The sequence below is a fragment of the Bicyclus anynana genome, chromosome 19 (genome assembly GCF_947172395.1).
Source record: "Bicyclus anynana chromosome 19, ilBicAnyn1.1, whole genome shotgun sequence".
NCBI lineage: Eukaryota > Metazoa > Arthropoda > Insecta > Lepidoptera > Nymphalidae > Bicyclus > Bicyclus anynana.
The window spans coordinates 1,982,658-2,008,690 of record NC_069101.1 but is presented as its reverse complement, the minus strand read 5'-3'; the positions used below and the strand labels follow the sequence as shown (position 1 = coordinate 2,008,690).

The following is a 26,033-nucleotide window of genomic DNA, read 5'->3' as shown; positions in this document are numbered from 1 at the left end:
CAGTCTAAGATAGAAGCGGGCTAACTTGTTAGGAGGATGAAAATCCACACCCCTTTCGGTTTCTACACGGCATCGTACCGGAACGCTAAATCGCTTGGCGGTACGTCTTTGCCGGTAGGGTGGTAACTAGCCACGGCCGAAGCCTCCCACAAATTGTAACACTGATTTCGGAAAGATAATCCACTTCTGAGTAGAAACGTCGAAACAGAACGTTTCATCGAAGTCTTCTAGGCATCAGGTAAGATTGTAGTCAGGGTTAACTTGTAAAGAATAAAAAAAAAAACTAAACAAGCGCCCTGTAACCTACGACGTAGAGTAGGTACAATTTATGTCGTTCGCTGTAACCCAGACCTCTGATGTTCGCCATCAGGTATGATTGTTGTCAATTCCATCCCAAAACAGAATTGAAGTTTTTACAAAAAAAGAAACAAAGTCTGCACGTTACAAACGATGACCAGACCTTGTTGGCGTGTCTAAACACGGCTGAAACACGTCTGGCTCAGTAATCTAGTAAACGGACGAAATCAACAAGCTTTTTAATTAAGTAACCGACAGACTCGCAGGAACATGGCGGACGGTGCGCTGTCAAAATAAACGCGCCCATTGATGGCGGCCACAGGGTTGCCACATCACAAAATAAAATCTTCGTAGGCGGTATTATTGCTTATAGCGATAACCGCCTTTGCACATACTTGTTTACTATGTTTTCTTCTATTTTCTTTGTTATTGATTTTTAACCGACTTTAAAAAGCAGGAACATCGATTACTTACTCGAAGACGGTTGTATTTTTTTATTGAAGACGTATGAAACGATTAAAAAATCGTTTCATGCGTCTTCAATAAAAAAATACGACTTCAATACCTAAAAATGTACCTACTAAACTAAAAAGCGAAAAATAACATAAAAAACGTGTGATGATGTCATTATGAAAAATGTCATAATGACATCATCACACTAATAGCCAATCTATTAAATACAAGAAAGTTAACAACTGTATCACTCCGAAACTAATGAATGAATTAAACGGAAACTTGGCACAATTTGACCTGGATTAAAATGTTGAAGGCAATGGTTTGTCACTTATATATTTATATATATTTGTTTATATGCATATCAGAATTCTTTCATGTAACATGTTTTATTTGATTTTTTAATATTTAAAATGTGTATTGTTGGCGTTATTTATATAAATAAATATATAAACTTATCATAAGGTGAGCCATTTGCTCGGTTCTTCAATTATAACTGCAAAAAGCTTTGACGTCGGTGTAACCTTCGCTTTAGGCGGAGATAAAAAGATAATTACGTGTAAAAGATTAAAAGTTCAGTGTACATGTAATTTGCATTATAATATTGTTAGAACTGAGATAATAGCTTGTTTATGGACGCGTAAGTAATGTATTATTTAAATATTCAATCAAGTGGGAGTTGAAACAACAATAAAGATAGGTTCCGTAGCTTTATCGAGGAGGAATTAAGTTCTAAAGTAGGTTAACGGTTCACTAGGTTGCTCTGTCATCTGTTCATATTATTATTAATTTGTACCTATTTTAAGTTAGTTGGAGAACGATCACAATATAGCATTTTAAATTGGAGCCGTGATAGCCCAGTGGATATGACCTCTGCCTCCGATTCCGGAGTGTGGGTTCGAATCCGGTCCGGGGCATGCGGCTCCTACTTTTTAGCTGTGTGCATTTTAGAAATTAAATATCACGTGTCTCAAACGGTGTAGGAAAACATAGTTACAAATCACATGAACTTCTCATTACGAACCTCCTTTATAGAAAGAATTTTCCATTATGTACAATTTGTTCGTATCATGCCTACCCTAGCTGTAAACCTTGTGAACGTCACCGTAAATAATACCTGCAAATATAATAAGAAAGTCGACGACTGGTCGGTGGATCATATTAGAACATAATTTTTACTTAAACAAGATTATTTTATAAAGGTTTTTAAATTTTACGTTTAGATTACCTTATATATAGGTTTCTTAATTCTAATATGAAACCCTGACGTAAAGCCGTTAAATTTAATTTATTATAATAGTGAATTCTTACTATTCTTATTTTTCCTTAATTTTTTTTTGAAACTCAAACATACTTATTCGTATACGTTTGTATAAAGCAATATCTTAATTGAATTTAAACCGAGAGATCCTGGGTTTAATTCCAGTTCAGGTCACCATTTTATATTTAACTAGCGACCCGCCCCGGCTTCGCAAGGGTGTACTAAATAAGATACTAATATTCACAGAATAGAGAACGTCTAGAATGAGTGTTTACAAGCAACGTGGTGAAGCCAGTGAAACCCATAAAACAAGCGTCACGCGTCTCCTTGACATTGTATATACAAACTTTTTCATAATTTTTATTTCGATAGCTTTACTTAATTCACATGAAAACGAAACGAAAAAACATGAAATTAATCTAGTGCTGGGTGATTTTAATGCTAAAGTAGGCGAAGGGGAAGTACCAGGTGTCACAGGAAAATTTGGGCTTGGTACAAGAAATGACAGAGGCGACACTTTAATACAATTTTGCCAAGAAAAAGACTTTGTCATAATGAATACTTGTTTTAAATTACCACCACGAAGACTATACACTTGGACTTCACCACAGCACTCTCCACAGCACATAGTAAGAAATCAGATAGACTATATTATGATTAACAACCGCTTTCGTAATAGCATCATAAGTACTAAAACCTATCCTGGAGCTGATATTAGATCTGATCATAATCCTGTAATCGCTACGCTGGTATGTAAACTAAAGAAAGTAAAGAAGAAGACCCTTCCACCAAGAACGGATGTTAGGAAACTTAAAGACCTTAATACCAAAGCGAAAGTAGCGGATGAAATAAATGAGTGGGCAGTGCATACAAAACTTTCGAATGAGTATACGGTAGAGGATACATGGAGCATGCTTAAGACTAAGATACTGGACATCAACACAAAATATTTAAAAAAGACCTGGGTTCCTAAACAGAGTTGGATGACTGAAGAAATTTATAGCCTTATGGAAGAACGTAGACTCCATAAAAATTCTAATTGTGCCAAGTATACTGAAATTGATAAGTGTATTAGGAGAGAAGTTCGATATGCTCGTGATGCTTGGTACAAAGCCAAATGCGATGTTATGGAGAAACTTTATACCAAACATGATGCATTTAATTTGCATAGAGAAATAAAATCTTTCATTGGCCATAAAAATATCACACACCAACTCACTGACGAATATAACCATCCAGTTTTAGATATTAAAACGAAAAAACACCTGTGGGAGCAACATCTTTCATCTATGTTTGCTGACGACTCCAGAAGTTTGGATACGCCTTGTGACTTGAATAATGGGTACTCAATCCTAAAGGATGAAGTTACAAAGGCTCTAAGTAGAGCTAAAACTGGAAAATCGACTGGCCCAGATGATGTTCACATAGAGGTACTAAAATTAATCGAGGAGGAAAACATTGATGTGTTAGTTACATTTTTCAACTCCGTATACAATTCAGGCCATTTACCAAAAGATTGGTTAACCTCAACTTTCATTACACTCCCTAAGAAAGCCAATGCGAGAAAGTGCAATGAATTTAGAACAATCAGTCTTATGAGTCAAGTTCTAAAGGTATTTTTAAACATCATACACGAACGGATTAGATCCAAATGTGATGAACAACTTGCAGACAGTCAGTTTGGTTTCAGAGCGGGAGTGGGTACAAGGGAGGCTCTTTTTGCAGTACAGATTCTGGTGCAAAAATGCAGAGACATGCAGCAAGACGTTTTTCTTTGTTTCATCGATTACGAAAAAGCCTTTGATCGAGTATTGCATGACCGCCTTATTGCTATATTACATAATGTCGGCTTAGATGACAAGGACATCCGTATAATCCGGAATCTTTACTGGAATCAACAAGCTACGGTTCGTGTCGATAATGAAGAAACAGGCTATGTTGAAATTAAAAGGGGAGTTCGCCAGGGCTGTATTTTGTCACCTACGCTATTTAATTTATACTCCGAGTCAACCATAGCAGAAGCAGTTGAAAATCTGGACTGTGGAGTAAAAATTAATGGCAGAAACATTAACAATATTAGATACGCTGACGATACAGTTCTTATTGCCTCATCTCTGGAAGAACTTCAAAAACTTGTAACCAGTGTAAATGATTTCAGTGAGCAAGCTGGTCTTAGGATGAACATCTCAAAGACAAAATTCATGGTTATATCAAAAAGAAATATTGATAACCTTGAAATCGACGTAGCCGGCCAAAAAGTGGAGAGAGTGCGCAAATACAAATATTTGGGTACGTGGCTTAATGAAACCTGGAGTAGTGATCAGGAAGTTAAGACTCGCATTGAAATAGCACGAAGTACTTTTAACAAAATGAGAAAAGTTCTCTGCAATCGCAGTCTTAAGATTCCTCTGCGCATTCGACTCCTGCGTTGTTACATCTGGCCCATACTTCTATACGGATGTGAAGCCTGGACAGTAAAAGAGGACATCAGGAAACGTATAGAAGCGTTCGAAATGTGGGCTTTTAGACGCATGCTGGCTATCAGTTGGACTCACAAAGTGACGAATGCCGAAGTTCTGCGACGCGTCAATCAGAAGCGTGAACTTTTGCAGACCGTCAAGACGAGAAAAGTCGCGTATCTAGGGCACGTGCTACGACACGAGAGATACGAGCTTCTACAGCTCATCTTGATGGGAAAGGTTGCTGGTAGAAGAGGCGTTGGTCGCAGAAAGAAATCTTGGCTGAGAAACATCAGAGAGTGGACCGGGATCGCGAGCGCCGCACAATTATTTCGCCTCGCGAAAGATAGAGACGAGTTCAAGAATCTGACTGCCAACCTTCGCTAGTCGGAGAGGCACTTTAAGAAGAAGACTTAATTCACTATATTGGTTTTTATTATCAAATTATTGAAGTGGACAACAAAGTGTAACCTACATATTAAATAATGTACACCGTAAGCACCGGATGACATTTGTAATTTGTATCATAGTATGTGGATGACATTTTCTCCATTGATTTGTTTTTTATTTTGACGGGTTGATAATAAAAACCAAAATAGATAATAGGCCAGCAGATCACGTAACATGTCTAATAGTAGAAAATCTTTGGTGGCAACCCTGAGTTGGTGCGCTGTCAGTTTACGCAGCGGTGGTAATGGAGGCAGAAGTTGTTTTGTCTATGGCACGGCGGATGGACGCTCGCAGATAGTTTTACCGACGCCGACGCCGAAAATACGTCACTGCATTTCCTACATAGTTACGAAATTACATTATACCCCAATAGTAGATTAGGTATGATATCTTAGGTTCCCCCAATAGTACGTTCTAAAAACTGGAGTGAATTTTATAAAATAAACGATTTGAGTTTTATAATCAACGACATAAATAGTATAGACTGCATGTACGTTTTATAAAAATGGCGCACGAAAATTAAGCCTAATGCTTATTTTGGCCAGGGTTCCCAACTTAGGGGGTTTTCCTCCCAGATTTAGGGGGTAAATAAGTAAGATGGGATTTTGTTAGAAGTCTGAAATTTTTAGGGGTATTTTCTGGGATTTTTTGACTCTTTAATATTTTTAAATTGATGATAATTTTAATATTTCTTTCTTGACCTAGCGACTTATACCGACAAATAATACATTATTCTACAACCACTAAGGCAACTAGCGGCAATTTTCATCCAATAAAAAAAATTGTTAAATTTATTCAATGTCAACATGTTGTATGATTTCAAAAAATCTAAATCTCCAGATCCATATTGTCTGTATTAAATATAGACTTATGAAACATATTGCAGCATATTATTTGTAAATTATTATGAATTTATATTTTTTAGGGGGACAACTCAATCATTAAGGCGATTTTGGGGGTTTTTGACATAAACTTTAGGGATAAATATTTTCAAGAGTTGGTAACACTGATTTTGGCCGTACCGTTCAACAGTTGCGTTTTAACGTTCAGAAAGACCGGTTATGTCACAGCGCTTCAAATTGAAGAAAATGCCGGACTGTATTTTAAAAAAATGCCTAAATAACACGCGAAATTTTAAAAAGGCAGATCTCATATCTCACGATGAGACGAAGTCGACCGTCTTCGGGTTTAGTCGGATGTTTTCGTGTAATCTTCCGTGGGTCGAGCGATTGACACCCACCATCATCATCATCATCACACCATCGAGTCTATGTACCGTAGGTACAATATAATGTCGTTGTTTATAACCATTATTAACAACCCGTATTCAGCTCACTTTCGAGCACGAGACTCCCCTCAGAATGAGAGGGGTTAGGCTAATAGTCCACCACGCTGGCTCAGTGCGGATTGGCAGATTTCACACACGTAGAGAATGAAGAAAATTCTCTGGTATGCAGGTTCCCTCACGATGTATTCACCATTTGAGACGCGTGATATTAATTCCCTGAACCGGATTCGAACCTACGCCCTCTGAATCGAAAGCAGAGGTCATAAATTTTTATCGGGAACTCTCTATTTGTGTGTATTTGCTTGAAATGCCTAGTTTAAGCATTGATGAACCCTACTTTAAGATATACTAACGAATTATTTGAGCAAGAAGAGAGAAAACGTCGTTAATTGTTCACATCACGCTGACGCTACTGCGTACAACAATCAGCATCCGAGAAGCGGCGTACATTGAAGTAGGGCAGACAACAAACTAGGAAATCGATGAGAGAAGCTCGTCTGACTACAATATACGAGTATTTCATCATTTATTAGCCAACTTTAACGGCCCTTTACAGAATCTGCAGGGTTATTATGTAACTCGGTGTATACCATTCAAGTAATAAGCCACTACATAGTTTTTCATCGTATTTCCGAAATCGTGATCATCTAACATAGTTATTTCAACGAAACGATCTTGACTACGTCATTTCACATCAAACGGTAATGATTTTTTCGTTTAACGATCATCTAACATGATAATTTCAACGCAATTACGTAAATAACGGTTTTTCGTTATAATAATCCTACGACTTCCTACTACCACTTCTATACTCGTATTACTGCCACTTTCCGTAAAATGAAGATCCTTACTTATGTAATTTCATTGAAAATACGTTGTTAGATGTTTGCTTAAACTAAAATATGTTGAAAAACGTTGTAGTGACTCATTATTTGAATGGTACACCGAGATACATAATAACCTTGCAGGAGAGCTTTACTGAAACGATGTTTTGTTATAATTCGCAAGTGCGGTTTTCGAATCTCTAGCTTTCTCTTTCTATAGTATAGTTTTAAACAGAGAGAGATAGAGATGAATTTGAAACTCGAACATGCGAATTATACAAAACATCGTTACAGATCAGCCGAACAGGCTTTTCAGGAGAACAGATATGGAGGAGAATTCCCACCTTATAATAACGAATATGGAGTTTAGACCCATCATGCTGCTCCAATGTAGGTTGGCATTTTCAATTTTCGGAAATAGACCTACATTTAACTTCATACTATATGCTTTTTTAAACGTCCGTTAAAAAAACTCTCGTGCGAATGAGGGCTTAAAGTAGGTAAGCCAGGCATTATTATTATAAAACAAACAAATATACATACAGACCCTTCTGCTTAACAATATTAGATACTAGCTCATTGAAAATCGTTTTTTTTTAAACAACATCCAGAGCTAGTAGCTACCAGCTATATCGTTTGTGAAGCGTTTCTCAAATCCCAAATGAGTATATTCTACAGTTTGCCAGTAAGTCAGGCCGGGGTAGACTGGAGTAGGTAGGCGCAGGTTTGTTTAACGTTCGCGCGTCACTGCAGGGCAGGGTGAGGTCGCGTCTGGGGGTCGTCTGCACCCGCGCGACCTACATACCCCACGCCTCCCCCGCCTCACTGTGACGCATCTGCACCTCCTTGTCCCACTCCACCCAGCCCACCCTACCTGCATTACGTAAGACGCGTGTGCTATGTTTTGGCGCTTTCGTATGGCTACATTTAGGATTCTGATCTGACATAATAAGTCGTGATAACTCAGTGGATACGACCTCTGCCTCCGATTCCGGAGGGTGTGGGTTCGAATCTGATCCGGGGCATACAAGAAAAACATCATGAGGAAACTTGCATACCAGAGAATTTTCTTAATTCGTTACGTGTGTGAAGTCTGCCAATCCGTGCCAATGCATTGGGCCAGCGTGGTGAATTTTGGCCTAACCCCTCTCATTCTGAGAGGAGACTCGAGCTCATACACCAGTTATGGTAAAATGTATAAAGGCTCAATTCTATAATATGTACCATCATTTTCAACCTACATTTTCATGAATAAAATATCATTCATCATTCATTCATTCGTCATCAGCAGTGAGCCGAATGTGTGTTGATAATGACGATGATGATGTGACATAGCCTAACCCCGAAGAGCGTGCATCATTACCCTTATTCGGCTCACTGCTGAGCTCGAGTCTCTATCTCAGTCGCAGGCCCAATGCGGATTGGCCTAAGAACCTAAGGCTTCACGTACTCTTACGATACGAGGCAGCAATATTTCACAGCTCGACCTAAGTCTCGAAACAAGGCCCCAGATATCCGAAACCAAATACAAACACCCATTGTTTATGCTACATGACCAAGCAATAAGCATATAGTATAGTTATATAAGGTATGACATATATCGAGCCTCAATAGCTCAGTGATAAGAGCGCTCAGACTCATCACCGAGGTGTGGTGGTTCGATCCCCGCCCCGTTGGTCTATTGTCTACCCACTCCTAGCAGTCTATCCTAACTAGTTGGAAAGGAATGGGATTATTGGTCATATTGAAAAAGATATCCCATCCTACTAATATTATAAACGCGAAAGTTTGTATGGATGTTTGGATGTTTGTTACTCTAAAACGCCGCTACTACTGAAGCGATTTAGCTGAAATTTAGAATGGAAATAGATTTTAATCTGGATTAACACATAGGCTACTTTTTATCAAGAAAAAATCCATGGTTTCCCGAGATTTGCGAAAACTGATGATTATTATGATGTGAATGTTTGTTAAATTGTAACTCTTTCAATCCTCAACTACTGAACCGAATTAGCTGAAATTTGGTATTAAGATATATTTTAGCCTGGATTAGCACATAGACTACTTTTTATCCCGAAAAATCCATGGTTCCCGAGGGATTTGTGAAAAACTAAATTCCACGCGGACGAAGTCGCGGGCGTCCACTAGTGATAAATATTCTATTAAAAAAAGGTACAGTAGAGAATTATGTGCGATTTAGTACGATTATGATGCAACAAAACATCAGTCGATAGGTATTGATTAGTATTACGTGGGTTGTTTACTGCGGACTGACAGACAGTCAGTGAATTCACGCTTATCAGCGAACTTTCTCGACTTGACGTCACACTCACTGTTAGCGATTGTAAACAGGGTTATGGTAGGCGTCCACAGATTCGCATCGTACGGATCGCACGAATGTACAGTCAAATTAAAAATCCGTTTTATGCGGATATGTGGACGCCTGCCTACACGTCGTTGCTTCTAATTCTATTATTAAGAATACTTACTTCGAAAAGAGAAATTCTTTTCGAATTGTGGCTAAAATGTTCCCTTATGTTTCTGTTATGTAACATTCCCACAAAAGCTCATTACATGAGAATGCTCATGTCTATCAGCATCTTAAGGAATCGATCTGCAACAGATCTTGTTTTACATGTCTATGATAAGGCTATAATGAATCAAAGTTATTAATTACCCCCGTTTCTCAATTCCAGGCTGTGGAAACTGTGGTATGCAAGCCTGAGCCGCCAGAGTCACCTCCGAAGAAAGCGAGGAGCGAAGACTACAGCTATGCGATATATCTGGACCCCTACGCGCACCTGCGGTACAGGACTGTACCAGCGTTCAGGCCTTGGGGGAAGAGAGAACCAGAGTTGCAGCATCCGGAGAGAGTAGTCCGTGTGGCAGACTGCACAAGGTTCGAGCAGGACTTCCAGCCAAACGTAGCTTTAAAACCTCTAACGCCTCCTGTAGATGATGTGACGTCATCTACATCCCCCCCACCTTCCGATCCTGAGCTGACAGCGCGGTTGCTCGACGCAGAAGCGAGGCTATCGGAAAGAGAACGGCAGCTAAATCAAAGAGAGGAGGAGTTGGCGCGGCGAGAAGCTAACCTGGAAGAGAGAGAACGGGAGTTAGAGCGACGGGAGAGAACGTTGGAAGGGAAGATAGAGACTAAGCCAGAGCCGAACTCTTCCCCGACGGATGACGACGATCACCCGCCGTGTTGACCTACGCGAGTGATCGTCAGGTTACGATTCAAGTGAAAGTGATGAACGCTATGACATTGCGTCTCCAGAGTACAAAGTTTTGAATGAAAATGACGTTTAAAAACGTTCGCCAACCGGTGTAAATACGCCTACGTTTAAAAAGAGAACTTTTGTCTTTGATATGTTGTTGTTAATCTGTGACAGCTGTCGCTGTGCGGTATAAATATGGTTTTGTAAAACTCTATTGTCTATGATTTGATCAACGGATGGTAATGTTTTAAAGATGCTGCTGGATACAGATACAAAAGTAATGTAGGTACATAATCACTGAAGTACAGTTATTGAATTTATAAGTTTTTTTTTTCTACATAATTTACAGACAATCTTGTAGTCTTTTTTAATGTGTGCCATTCTGAAGGTACTGCTGTTACCTTTTTTTGTATAACCTCATCTCTGCTTTTCAATAATAACATAATACTCACGTAATATTTAAATAAATAAAATAGTTTTTAAATTCTACAACCATAATCATAATTTATACAGGGTTATTTTTAAGTTTTAACGTATAATAAGGTATTGTAACCTACCCTTACACTTAATTTTCCATTCTTGTTACCATTTTGAATCCATGATTCGATTCAAACATCCATAGTCTAAAGTAAGCATGAAATATGTATGAAATAACTCTGTATAAAAACCTCAGCTATACCAAATAATAGATTTTTTTTGTGATTCACTTATCTATTTCCATAAATTCACAACAAACACAACATACCTCTAATGGTCGTTACGGACGTAAATACAAGTCAAAAGACTCATGTTTAAATATTATGATACAGATTTTAATGAAAAAAATGTAATTTCGTAACAAACATTTGATGTTATCGTTAAATAAATTCGACTGTACCTAGGCAATGAGTTACAAACATGTAAATTGTTACAAGATTTGATTTATAAAGCCATTTACACATAGCGCGTTTCATTGAATGCGTATTTTAGCTATTTTGACGCGCGTGAATGCGCAGGAATTCATGCCATTCAACTAAGGCCCAAACGTATACTTTGACACGCGTAATATTAAGGGTCTAAACGCACAAATCAACAAGGAAACAATCGTCACCAATTGTTTTGTGCTCTTGTCGTCAACCGAACCACGAACACATAATTGTAAAAGAAATAGTTTTGGTTGACAGCATGACTTCAGCGGCAACTTTAGGTTATAAAGAGAGGACTAATCATAAGCGCGAGAACCTCTTGTAGTTAGAAAGCTTACCATTAATGCATAATGGATGTATTCGCAATTCTCTGCGAAAAACCCAGAAATCTATACAGCATCTTCACCCAGATCCGACAATAACCCTATATAGGTTTCACTTCGAAACACGAGCGTTTATGTGGGTACGTAGTGGGTGTTTTTGTAGGATTTAAGTGGCGCTATCGCATGAATTAAATTCATTATTTCTTTAATGGTTCAATCGCTGTTCAATTAAACAAACTTAACTCTATAGACGTCACGATGCTGTTTATGAACACAATAGGGAATTTTACTCGAAGAATTATAACGGATTGACTTGCAATGGTGACGATTCTAGTCCGAATTGAGAAATAGTCGAGGACAAATTGAACTTTAGCAATACATGTCCCAACCTACGTTTGCACTGAAACGCGCCATCTGTACACGGCTTTATAAGTTAAATTCGTATAGAAATATTGTGGACTATATCAAAATTCATCGTCCTTAAAATTATAACGCAGGTCGGCCTAAGAAATGTATATAAATAAGCCTCTATACAAAAAAGTAGAGTAAAATCGCTTAGTAATATACGTTATGTTTATTAAAAGCTGTCATAATATTAATTAAGGGCTATAGGACTTATAGCCCGTGTTCTACCTCATTGTATATAAAAAAAATATTTGGCTAAAATAAGAAATGTTAAGCTTTCAAGGACTAACTGGTGATTTCGAGTCTGTACCTACTTTTGAGCAATAATTGAAAATGAAAATTGAAACAGTGTGCGTAATCACTGCCTGAATAAATCTATTAGGTAATGATTTTTTCTGTCTATATTATATTATAATATAGAATTTTTACTTATATATTTTGAGAGAAACTTGGTTGTACTGATCTTCGGCATAATAACACCTAGCCATAATATAATCTCGCATCACAATTTAAAATGTTTTACGCTAAAATGGCGCATTTAGCATTTTTCTATTTTTTACTTCGAAGTTTTTATCCAGTTGAATTAAACACGACGTAGTTTTTCATAGTCTTTGCCAGTAAGAGTGCATTTTTTTTTTATTTTTTGCGAGTGAGCAACATTTTTTATACGTAACAAAACTTTACTGTTGCGATATGGAACTTGTGATTTTCTTAGCTGTTTTTAGAAGCCTTAATTTTGACATAATGTGATCATGATCAATTTGATCGTTAGGTTTTAATATAGAACTTTTATTCACAACCGATTTAATCGATTTTTTTTTACTTCTTAAATAGTGGTTATGAATAACTGGACTATAAAATGTAGATTGAATCCCAATTTATCGAATAAAATTTTCGATTTTTTTATTGTTCTAATGGCGGATTCGACGCCATCTTGTTTCCGGTGTTGGCCGGGGCATAGATTGTAGAAACGTGAAATGAAATTTCACTATTGGGAAGTGACTGTTTTATATTTTTGGCAAAGCTCAAACGTTTATAAACAATATGTTTTTTTTTCTTTGATATATAGAATTCCTTTCAGAGTGCTGTTAAGTTGTAGAAAGTTAGTTGTTATATGGTATTTCATTTCTAGATAAGATCGTATCTCTAGTCAGGAGACTTTTCGAAAAAAATTACCATTTTATTTTTTAATAATAATATTATTAGTACCACAGGCGAGTGTAATATGAGTAACTTATTTTAAAAATAGTTTTAGTGACATACTGAACTGTATGTATAAAATATAAGACATATAATATATATGTATATGGTAATTATGAAACTTTTCTGTCAGTACCGTTATTGAAATCACGTATTTTGGTGCTATAATAATTTTTGGCTTGGCTAACTTAGTGGTTAATTGTAAATATTATAATATAATTTGACTATTTATTGGCAACTATGTTGTTTAAGTAGCGGTTTTCAAAGGACAGTTGTTTTTTTTTAATAAATTTTTATTATTCTATTATTATGTATTCTAGTTTTCTAACATGGCTTAGCCATGCTGTAAACAAAGACAAGACAAACAAGACCATAAGAGCATCCTGTGTAAGGTATTGGCCAGCAACGTGCAAATATTATAGTATACTAATTTTATAAATGTGAAAGTGTAGTTTGTTTGTATACCTATTTCTGCATTATGATCCATATATTATGGAGCCAGCAAACATACATTAGTAAATAACGAAGTTATGCGCGAACACACATAAAAAAATTTATATACGGTCGAATTGAGAAACCTCCCCTTTTTTTTTAAGTCGGTTAAAAAACAGTTATTTATCAATGTACATTATAGTCATTATTGGCAAACAAACTTTCATCTTTTATAAGGATTTATTTATGAGGATTTCATCATTTACCGAGGTTATCTCTATAAGCTGTTACATATAGAGATAACCTAAGTATATATAGATCATTTATAGCGAGAATAATTATGGTTATGATTAATGATTTTATTTACAAACTAAGCCTGGAAAGAAATATAAAAAAAGGCGACACAAATATTTAGTATGCTCAAAAGGGCTGGAACTCAAAGCCAGCCAGTTTAAAAAAAAGGAATGGAAGGTGCATTTTTTTTTCTGTTCAGGGTATTTACTTTCTCTGTCATAAATAGATTTATCCACTAAAAGTATTTAAAAACTGAAAAAAATATTTTCAGCAATCAAATTTTTAGTAGTCCTAATTTCGTCCTAATATGATCATGATCAAATTGATCGTTAGGTTTTAATATAGTCTTCTCTCTACACTTTAACTTAGTCATTGCCTCTATCGAATGTTTTTATTTTTCATCTAAATTTAGACAAACCGTTCACATTGCTGGCAATACAATACAACCCGTAACACTTTTACAGTTTTCGTAACATGCTATTTATACAAGTAAAAATGACAGTAGATATTAATCTATACAGTTTTCCGATAAAATTTTGTAAAATAGAAACAGTAATGTAAAGAATTCCCATGAAATTGTGTGACAATGTAATAAATTACAGTAAATATACTTTTTGATTTTACCAGCTGAAATAAATATTTGTTTGCTACATTTTTACTATTACAATAATAACGCTTTAATCCATTTGTATGAGTAGGTTGTAAAATATTTTTTCGATAGAAAAGTTTCATTGATCTCTCACTGTCTTGGTGCTAAATGCAATTTATCTACACTGTGGCAATGTATACCGCTTTGGTAGCCAAAACTAAAAGGAAGTTAAATTTAGTATATCTTTTTTTCTCAAAGTTAAGAGACAATTTAAGGGGCCTGTTAACGATCAAATTATTCGTCAAATGAAACGTGTTTGTCAAACATGTTTAATCGTTTTTGTCAAACTTTGTGTGCATTAAGCTCAATGATGTTAAATACTGTATGTGTTACTTAGTCATGAAAAATGAGGCGCTCAAAAGAGGAAATTTCCACATCTCAATATTAGTTGTGGTCAACAACGTCTACAATATCGAGTTGTGTGTTCAGGAAGTGTAAAAACTATATATACATAAATATATAATGGAATTAAAGACACAATTGTGCTTGTGTGCGCTCAGTTTTATAGCCTATTATTCGGATCATAATCATATAGTATAAAATTATCATTGATTAAGCTACTTTGTCAAGCACATATCGTTAATGGGCTTCCTAAGACCTTGTGTTCTTTTCTTTAAAAGTCGCAAGTCAGGAATCGAGGGCACTAAAGTTTAGTTTTGGTATGCCTAAATTTTGAATGACCAAATAAAATCATGTTCTATATAAAATCTTAAGGTTTGTTGTGCAGCCAATTTTATGATTAGACATTATTTTTATATCTGCCAAGACTCGATGGGTTGTATTCAACATGAATTCTGGGTTAGTTTTATTCACCTCACAGTAAACTATTTGAAAAGGATAATTTAATACATGAATTATAAATAAAAATTTAGTTTGTATTTAAAATAATGGTGAATATATGCATTGGTTCTTTACCTTATTTATTTAAGACGGTAGTTTCTATACAATTATGATTTTTACTTTTGTAATAAGATTTTCTTTGCTACACTTTTCACTAAACTTTTAGATTTTACCTTGATGTTTGTTCCCAAAATCTTACCCGGTTTTTATTTTGGGATACAAAAAATAAAAAAGAAACTCGTAAAGACAGTGAGAGTTTTCTATGTAAATACTTGCATTATGTAATATGGTACGACAACATGAGCGAATGTAAGGCTGTAATAACCCTAAAAAACTAGTTTAGGCGTCTAAAACCCCTAATTAGAACCTTTTATCTACGTTTGTAGACCAATTGGAGTTTTTATTTTTTTAAAAACTCCAATTTTAAATGAATAAATACCTACAATAAAATTCTTAGTTACCTACTTATAACTTTTAACTGATTTAAATATTCTCATATTTTATTTATTCGTATTTTTTTACTAAATATAAATTGTGTTGAATTGAAATGACATTACAAATTAAATATTTTGATGAAAAATTATAATTTTTATAATCTTATGGTTGCGTTTAAAATATTTTTTGGTTTTGTTTACCTACTCAAATTGCAGAACTTTACATTTATTTGCAAATCTTTTTTTACTTGTCTTGTAATGAAATTATTGAGATAATAAATTTTGTTGATTAATTAAATAACTATATATTTTTAATATATTCTTTTTTTATTCTGTACAAGATTTTATTCTATGAGATGGCAAGTGATGATGCATAACGTCTTTATCGGTAGGGTGGTAACTAGCCATGGCTGAAGCCAAATTGTTTTGTGGGTATTTATTTTTGATAGGGGACAAATTCCCCATAAAACTAACATTAGTTTTGCCAACTGATTAGAGTTACAGGTCATAAACATATGACGAAAGATATCTACGCCGGGGTTTGAAGCGCAATTGGTGATTTGCCAGGGTATAACATACTCCTGTGATCTCAAAGTATGATTGATATTAACCATTTTCGGTAAAGGAAACTGTGACAGTCGCAAAATAAACCACTTTTATTAATTTAGTCTTAATAAAAATAAAGTCTTATTATTACCTTAAAGGTATTATTTAGAATGAGATAAGAGGAAGCTGTTAAAATTGACGCAATAAAATAATTTGATTGTAAATATATTTATGATACTTTTTTCAGAGATAATCGCAAATGATTAAAATAAGGAAAGTTTTTGGTGGAAAAGCGACTTTTTCTTTTTAATAACTAAAGATATTTTTTGTATCTATTCTAGAATTTATTTTGGAGAAAAAAATAGCCATGAATTTATTTATTTCATATTGATTCGAGTGAAGATTCCTGTTTAATTTGCAAATTGTTTACGGTTGTCTCTGCCTGCGTAATTTCAACTTACTTTTTACTTATTGCTATATTGTACGGATGCGTACATATGTTTGGGTAATTTTCGAGCCAATACAACGGTTTAATAACTATGTCGAAGTTTATTTTATTTTACATACAATACATTTAATTGTGTATACCTACTTTTAAATACTTGTGTATACAAATCATCATAAATCACTCACCACTTCCTAATATAAAGGATCCCGTAAGCGATCAAACTTTTCGTAAAACGCGTTCGTCAAACAATTTTATCATCTGTGACTGGGTTTGTCAAACATTGCTTATCGAAACACTTTAACTAACAAGTTTGTCAAACATGTTTGATTGTTAACGGGGTGCCTAACGGTTATAGAATTAGAAAATGATATTTTTTTTTTGGGAACTGCAAAGCTGAATGTCGTTAAGCATTGTGCCAATTGTTGTTAATACATGAGATTGTGGTATTATAGCAATAAGTAAAAAAAAACAAAGTAGCCTGACCAGAACTATAAAATCCTGGACTGAATATGTTTCTAGTATTTTTGGCAGTCTGTGTTTAATGTGCTAATCATTGACCTCTTATAATAAAAGGACGCACAATCATATAGAAAATTTGACATAAAAACTGGCCAATTTTGCTTTGACAGTTTTAGACTTGGTAAAGAAATACCTAAAGTCCTTTAAATATAGTCCAATATTCATTAAAATTCTAAATTCAGAGCAAATTCAACCAATCAATTAAGTTTAAGGTTGAATTTGCAAATGCGACTACTTGAATTGAGTGCCAAGTTGTGTTTGACACTCATTGAGTGGGGACGTTTTTTGGTCGTTGATTGTGCATCCACTTTTTAATAGGAGATCGATGGTGCTAATGAATAAAATTAGTAAGGGCTAGAACTCAGAGCCGTAAATCCAGCCTAATAAAAAAAGGAAGAAATTAGTTCCTTTTTTTCCTTAATATGGCGATGTTTTATAATTTTTATATCTGATCAGACTTTATCAAATATTCTTAAATCTGTCAAAAGTTTTGTATGTCGTCATCTGCTATTATACTATGCGCGCTGTAGCATGGTGTGGGTGATAGTTGCCTTGACGCTCTTATTACGTATATTAGTTGCGGCAAACTTTCGCGATTGATACGAAATGTCACCCGCACCATGCTATAGCGCACGAACTGTAGAGGCACGCAACACGTATTGAAATAACGATTTTTATGCAATAATTGATAAAATATGTAATTCCTTTCACAGTATAATCTTACCAATTCTAATTTTTCCATAAATAAACAAACGAAAACTAAACTTGTTAAAATTCATCTAACTTAAGTGAATTTTACTAACACTAATTTTAGTTGGATTTCATAAATTAGTTAGTTGAAATCTTTTTAAATTACATCTTTGAAAAGATATTAAAAACTTTTTGAAAGAAAAATATTATATCAACAAAAACTTTAAAACTGTCTTGCCTCAATCAAGTCTGATCCGTTTCCGAAATTGAAAGTATATAATGCCTTGACTCTGTCAACAGATGGCGTTACTTATTTCATTCTTATTACAACTTAATACATTCATTATTGTTGTAAGCAAAATAACTTACCTTAGTTAATGTTAGTTATTATTTCAATTTATGGAAAATCTATTCGTAAGTAAAGACGAGTTGTTATAAAGATTTATGAACTTTTTGCTTACAACAAAAATGCATTGAAATAGCATAATATTTAGAATAAATTGCGACTGTTTTAATTTATGGTTCAAATGTTAATGAAACTGGTTGTTTACGAACTGTGTGTGTTTATATCAGAAGTTAACGTTGCCTTTTCTTTTATCCATTTACAGTTCGCGTCAAATTTTATGATCGCTGTTCAAAAAAATATAAAACTATTCATATTAACAGAATATTTTAATATGAAATCTGGTGTTAATAAAATAAATAAGTAAGAAGCAAGCTATCGCAGCTTGCTTCCTGCTAACGCGTTATGTGTACATTGACTATATATAATTAATTATTCTGTCCGGCAGAAAGTCATGTGATATGGCATACCTTGTGTACCTTTATATTTTAACCTGGCATTTCATCACATTCATGATTATGCTCGTGTATGTAATGTCGCAAAAAAAATTAACGCTGAAAAAGTGCATTAACAGGCATTTCTCAGCGTTTTGGAAGCCAAGCACCTTTGTAACATTCATATATTTTGTCCTACAAAATTATTATTAAATTTCAACTAAACTTCGATGAATAGCACAACATTTCAACTAAACTTTCATGAATAGCACTAAATGTCAACTAAAAACGATAAATAGCACTAAATTTCAACTAAAGTTCAATGAATAGCACTAAATTTCAACTAAATGTGCATGGTGCTAAATTTTGACAGCCCATAAAGTTTGATGCGAATGATTATAATATTAACATTTGCAATGTTATTTGGACTGCCAATGGATTAAATCAGCAAAAACTTGGAACCAGATTGTAATATATTGTAACGTACCTGATAATTAGAGGGTTAAGATATTATTGTATAAATTTAACATTGAGATGTTCTGTTATGGACACACACCTGTGTAAGCGGTTTCGATGTGTGTATTCGAGTAAAAAGCTTAATTGAGTACCTTGTGGAGCAATAAAATGAAAACATTTTCAAAAAAATATTGTTTGCTTTATTTCTGCCAACCATTTATTTACAACCTTTGGTTGGGACTCTACTAATAGTCCAACTTAACTTTTCAAATGTACTTGTAAACTATGCCTACTTGAAATAAACCAGAGACTACGAAATAACGGAGCTGCCACTTTTTTTTATGTTTTTCTTTACAAGTTAGCCCTTGACTACAATCTCACCTGATGGTAAGTGATGATGCAATCTAAGATGGAAGCGGGCTAACTTGTTAAGAGGAGAATGAAAATCCACACCCCTTTCGGTTTCTACACGGCATCGTACCGGAACGCTAATTCGCTCGTCTTTGCCGGTAGGGTGGTAAACTAGCCACGGCGGAAGCCTCCCACCAGCCAGACCAACTAAGAAAATCTCAATCGGCCTAGCCGGGGATCGAACCCAGGACCTCCGTCTTGTAAATCCACCGCGCATACCACTGCGCCACGGAGGCCGTCAAAACGTAAACTAACCAGTGCCGAATCAAGGTTACTTGAAGAACAGGGAACATATCCGTGAAGTATTCACTAAAAAAATATAAATATACCGTCAGTAGAATTTATTATTGTATCAATCAAGTAAAGAAAAAGAAATTGAAAATGACCTAGATTTTTTTTTCGTCTCTATGATGCGACGAGATGCCCTAAGCAATTTGCTTAAATAGCCTATAGGCTAATCCAGGACCGAAAAGCATCTTCCGAGATAGTCACGACCGCCCTCATCTACGCAGAGCTTGTAGCCATGTAGCACGTCGACTCTCTTTCTACAGACGCTAACGCTTCGAAAACTAACACAATAATGGGAATGACAGATCCGGTCGACAACTAGGTCACGTGACCTGTCAATAGTGAATGTCATTCCCATACATTTATTTAATTTTCGAAGCGTTAGTGTTTGTGGAAATAAACGCGCCACATGTCTACAGTATGGGCATATTTACTATCTTTGACGTATGCTAGTTGACGTATACGAAATTGAGATTCTATTGTAACAAATGTCATCCGGTGCTTACTCACATTAGGCAAATGACATTTTGTCAATTGATTTATGTCAATTTTAATAGGTTGATAATAAAGACCAAAATGTGAATAGGTCAGCAGGATAGACTACGTCACAAATGCTTTCACCGGCATCTGGCGGGTAGTTCAATCAAAGAAAGATCATGATGAAAAGTAGCTTGACGGCTTTACGTGATTTCCTCATCACGTGTCTGTAGGTACGACTTCTCAAACTCCCTAGCTCCAGAATAATCCTTACATCCCCGATATCAACGCTGATTGTAGATCTAGACGCCCAAAAAACGTACTTTACGATCCTGATGATGACATTACGAACGACAATGCTTCTAAAGCAACACAAACACAAGCTACACTGAGGTCTCATAAGGAGTTTTTTTCAAATGGTCATGAACCCTGGACCTTATAATTGTCCGCAGATCAACAAAGTAGGTAACAATATCTTTATGGGATTAATTAATTTAAAAACAATGATATTATTGTTAACAATAAGCAACACCGTTATGCTACATGTTTGCTTAGTTGTTTACCTTGAGTTAATTATTATTTGAGTTGAAAAATAATTATAAGAATAATTTATAATAAGTTATTATCATAACTAATTCTAAACTTAGATTTGATGAATAATTGTTTTTTTACCACGTTACTTGAAAACCGACGAATCCAAGCGAATCCAATAAAAAATCTCTTGTAACAGAACTTGACGTTGCTCAATCTCGTGTTGAGTCGTGCCGACGCTAGGTGGCGCAAAATGTTTCCATAAAGAGTATAGAGTTAGAGAGGGGTAGCAATCCGGCGGGAACGACTGGTGATATAAGGCGCTCGCCGTACGGTCGGCTTCAGTATTCTCGTGGCGTTCGAGCCGAGCCGAACACACATTTCTTGTTGTGTAATCCTTTATGAGTTTATAAGGGAAAAAGGGATAGACGGGGAGAATGACTTGAGTGGAAAAGGGGAGTGTTAGTTTAACTGTCAAGGACGTTCTTAACCCTACATACAACGATCACAAGTCCGTGACTCCACTCAAGGTCATTCTCTTCCATTCTAGGGTTTGTTTTGGTTACAGTATGATTTGTTAATTAAGTTGTCCTGACAAATATTGTGAATCATGACCTTTGTTCGACATTGGTTTTCTTATTTTTGTTATCCACTTCTGAGTCTGCTAAACATAGATGTAGGACAATATAGGTACCAACTTTGTAGCTCTAGTCCATGAAATAAGATTAAATTTTGTTCGATACGTCTTTTTTTCAATACATCACGTTATTCTCTCTTCATTCATTCATCTCTCTTCATTGGAAATGTGACTCATGACAGAGATTTTATGTGTTTGTGTACTTACCTATTGATATAAACTGTTTCATTATCATCATCATCATCATATCAGCTGATGGACGTCCACTCCTGGACATAGGCCGTTTGTAACTTCCAAACTGAGCCGTCTGCATCCAGCGAATCCTTGCAACTCGCTTGAAGTTGTCAGTCCACCAGGTGAGGGTTGACCAACACTGCGCTTTCTAGTGTGGGGTCCACTTAGGCACCTGGGGAACCCAATGTCCATCGGATATCTAGGTATTACCTTCCTACCTAATAGCATGGGATTTATGTGTGCTTTAATACAGCCCTTACAGTAGTATCGCTGTAAAAATGGAGTAACTTCTCCCGTTTTCCCAACATTTCCCTTCACTGCTCTGCTCCTATTGATCGTAGCGTGATGAAAAGTATAATTAAAAAATATAATACTATAACTTGCCCAGGAGTATAAAGAATAATTGTACCAAGTTTCGTTAAAATCCGAGTTTAAGTAGATAGTTTTTGTTTCTATAACGAACATACAGACAGACTGATTGCATTTTTGGCATCAGTATCGATCACTAATCACCCCCTGATAGCTATTTTGGAAATATATTTCATGTACAGAATTGACCTCTCTACATAATTAGTATTATGTAAAATATCAATTAAGCAAAATAAAAATGAAATTTTATCATTCTCATGACTAGCAACAGTTTTTTGGACTTTGTTGTAACTATGATGATAATAAACAATCTCATATCTACATAATATAATTATGATAAGTATGAAGATAATAAGTAATAAACAAATTCGAATTATGTACCTAAGTATTGAGACGTGCAAACGAGCGTCAGCCAAATAAAGCTAGTTTTAAGTTATGATGATAATAAATAAATAAATAAAATAAATAAAGAGAGAATGGCTGACAACAAAGGGAAAAGTATCTTTAGACGAACCATTTAAGGCCACTTTTGTCAACTTAGTATATAGGGTATAGGGCGTAGGTTCAGGTTTATGCTTAGACCATTTTAATGGTCTAAGGGTTTAAGATATCATGAGTCTCAAACGGTGAAAACATCGTTAGGAAACCTGCGCGTTTTCTTAATTTTCAATTGGTGGACTATTACTATTACCCTAACCCCTTTCATTGTGAGTGGAGGCTCGTGTTCAACGGTGAGCCAAATAGGTATGGGATGTTAGTGATGATGATCACGATGATATATCTACCTACTACCTATAGGTAGGTACCTACTTACTTACCTTACCTTATGAGTGATATTTTCTTACGACCTATATTCATTAGTATCCTAGTTTCAATTTTCATTAATAAGATGAAAATTTAAACTAGAATTAGGGATACACACATAAGGTACTTTTATTTTTATTTGCTGCAAGCGTACATAAAATCGACACTCAATCGTATCGGCTTCATTGGTTACAAGGGCTTATAAACCTTTGCAAATCAAGTCGAGCATTCCATCTTCCGAGAATCCGAAGTAAATAAGTACTGATATAGGTACCTGGTGGAGAAATCAAAAAAAAAATGCTAGGAACCTGGTACGAGAAAAGATTACCCGGTACCTACAGAAAAATCTTAGATAAAAAAATTAAAAATAAATCGTAGAGATGTGTAAAGTCAGCCATTGACGGTCAATTATTCTCACGAAGACGTTTCATAAGTCGAGCCGTCATGCCCGCAGTGATCAATACACGATCAGATATAGTCGTGGGTGCTGCAGAAAAGTGAGAATAATTGATCGTCAATGGCGTGCATAACTCAGTTCACATTTTTTGTTATTCCGGAAAATATAAATAGAAGGGGGTTAAATAGAAGTCGAAATTTTACATCGATTTTCACGCGGACGAAGTCGCGGGCGTCTGCTAGTGTTCCGTATACGTAACAACATTGTAAAACAATGATAGTATGGGAAGCTCATAAATCTTTCATTGCATTAACAAAGTATTTAGCTAAGTAAGTATTTAAAGCTGTTGACAAGTAAAACACTTGTCAACAGTTCCGTTATTAAATTATAATTTTCTATATTATTAATACAGATTAATTACTGTTCGAAAGATCCTCTTTTATATATACCTACCTCGTAAAAAATGTAAATATTTATTATAACTGTAAGATAAAATTATGAGGATAAAAGTAGATACTTAGGTAGGTATCAAGATAAGTATTGTTGTGAAGGAGCATATGCATAGCGTATGATAATTTTTTTTTTAATATTTGCCATATCTTTTTTTAAATATGACCAATACTCCCATCCCCTCCAACCAGTCGGAAAAGACTATTAGGAGTGGGTGCGACAATAGTTTGGACGGCCTCCGTGGCGCAGTGCTATGCGCAGTGAACTTACAAGACGGAGGTACTGGCTTCGATCCCCGGCTGGGCCGATTGAGGTTTTCTTAATTTATTCAGGTCTGGCTGATGGGAGGCTTTGGCCGTGGCTAGTTACCACCCTACCGACAAAGACGTACCACCAAGCGATTTAACGTTCCGTTACGATGTCGTGTAGAAACCGAAGGGGGTGTGATTTTTCATCCTCCTCCTAAAAAGTTGGCCCGCTTCCATCTTAGATTGCATCATCACTTGTAAACTGGCTAACTTGTAAAGAATAAAAAAAAAACATAGTCCAGCGGGGCGGGGATCGAACCACCACCCCTCGGTGATAAGTGCGATCGCTCTTACCGTTGATCTATTGAGACTCTGAGGAACTTCAACGTGATATATAAGTTAGTTATGCTTCACCAGCTATTTATCATCCTACCCTAGCCAGTAGCACCCTAAAGGCAGTTCGCTTTCTACGATCGTTAACGCTTCGAAACTACAAAAATGTATCGAAAGGACAGATCTTGATCACGTGACCTGTCGATAGCAAATAACATTCCCATACATTTTTCAAGTTTTCGAAGCGTTTGCGATCGTAGAAAGAGAATCGACATGCCACTTGGCTACAGGGGCTAGTCATTACATCAGTTACACAAAACTCGTTTATTTCAAGTAGACTTAAGTTAACAAGTACTTAAACTGTAAGTTTGCTATCGATTCGGAAGGCAGGTCAAACCCCGATTATAAGAGCCCGGTTTAAAGTCCGGGGTTAAAAATAAATCCATAATTTTAAACTACTGTGATAGCCCGGTGGATATGACCTCGGATTCCGGAGGGTGTGGGTTCAAATCCGGTCCGGGGCATGCACCTCCAACTTATCATTTTGATATTTTGATAAATTAAGAAATTAAATATCACGTGTCTCAAACATTCATCATCTAATTTTTTGTCATAAAAAAAAATTATTTTCAAACGGTGAAGGAATTTCTCTGCGTGTGTGAAGTCTGCCAATCCGCATTGAGCCAGCGTGGTGGACTATTGGCCTAACCACTCTCATTCTGAAAGGAGACGCAAAGCAGTGAGCCGAATATTTGACAAACAAGGTAGATGACATTTCTCAGTTGATTTGATGATTATTTTATTAGGTTGTTAACCTTCTCCTTTATTTAAATCGGTTAAAAAATTACCAATGTAGGTTTAAGTTACCAATTTCTCGATGACTCACAAATTGGAAAGCTCGCGCGTTGCAAGTCCGTAGCCTTTCACATAGCTTATGTAACTTTTATATTTCATCTTAGTTAGTAACCCACTAGTTAAACAACGTATTATGTACCCAAAAGGTGCTTTTTGACGGCCACCGTGGAGCAGTGGTATGCGCGGTGGATTTACAAGACGGAGGTCCTGGGTTCGATCCCCGGCTGGGCTTTTCTTAATTGGTCCAGGTCTGAGTGGTGGGACGCTTCGGCCGTGGCTAGTTGCCAAACTACCGGAAAAGATGTACCGCCAAGTGCTATAGCGTTTCGGTACATTGTCGTGTAGAAACCGACAGGGGTGTGGAATTTCGTTCTCCTCCTAACAAGTTAGCCCGAATTTGTCTTAGATTACATTAAATTTTTTTTTGTATAAGTAAGCGCTTAACTGCAATCACGCCCGACTTAAGCAATGATGCAGCCTATGGTGGAACGTGCTTGCCTAGATGCCTATTCACTCTTCACTTGAAAATACCCATATTGTAGGTGGTGAGGTAAACGGAAGGTGGGAGAGCATTCCACATTCTACTTATCATCAGGAGAGGTCAAGAGCTAACTTTTTTTTTTCTTGTCGGGGAGGAAAAAAATCCCTCCGGACTTCTGCCGGATACTCTGCAGGGCATGTCCGACTTGAACGGACTAAAAATAACCTCCCCTGTGCTCCGTGGTCAGCGCGGAACCGCTTGGCATTACTTCACGCTGACCTTCCTGATATATTTAACTCTCTCGTTTTCCTTCTCTTCTTTTCATCGTGGCTCGTAGCATATGAGCG

At 35.9% G+C, this 26,033-nt stretch overlaps 1 protein-coding gene across 1 annotated transcript in view; it reads left to right on the top strand.

Moving 5' to 3' along the window:
• LOC112056264 (ski oncogene) overlaps positions 1 to 19,360 on the top strand; it is a 92,570-nt gene extending 73,210 nt beyond the window's left edge. The window contains exon 2 of the mRNA XM_052887520.1: positions 9,729 to 19,360. Coding sequence (XP_052743480.1) covers positions 9,729 to 10,244 — 516 coding nt within the window. The 3' untranslated portion in view covers positions 10,245 to 19,360. The remainder of the gene's footprint in view (positions 1 to 9,728) is intronic.
• Positions 19,361 to 26,033: the final 6,673 nt, after the last annotated feature.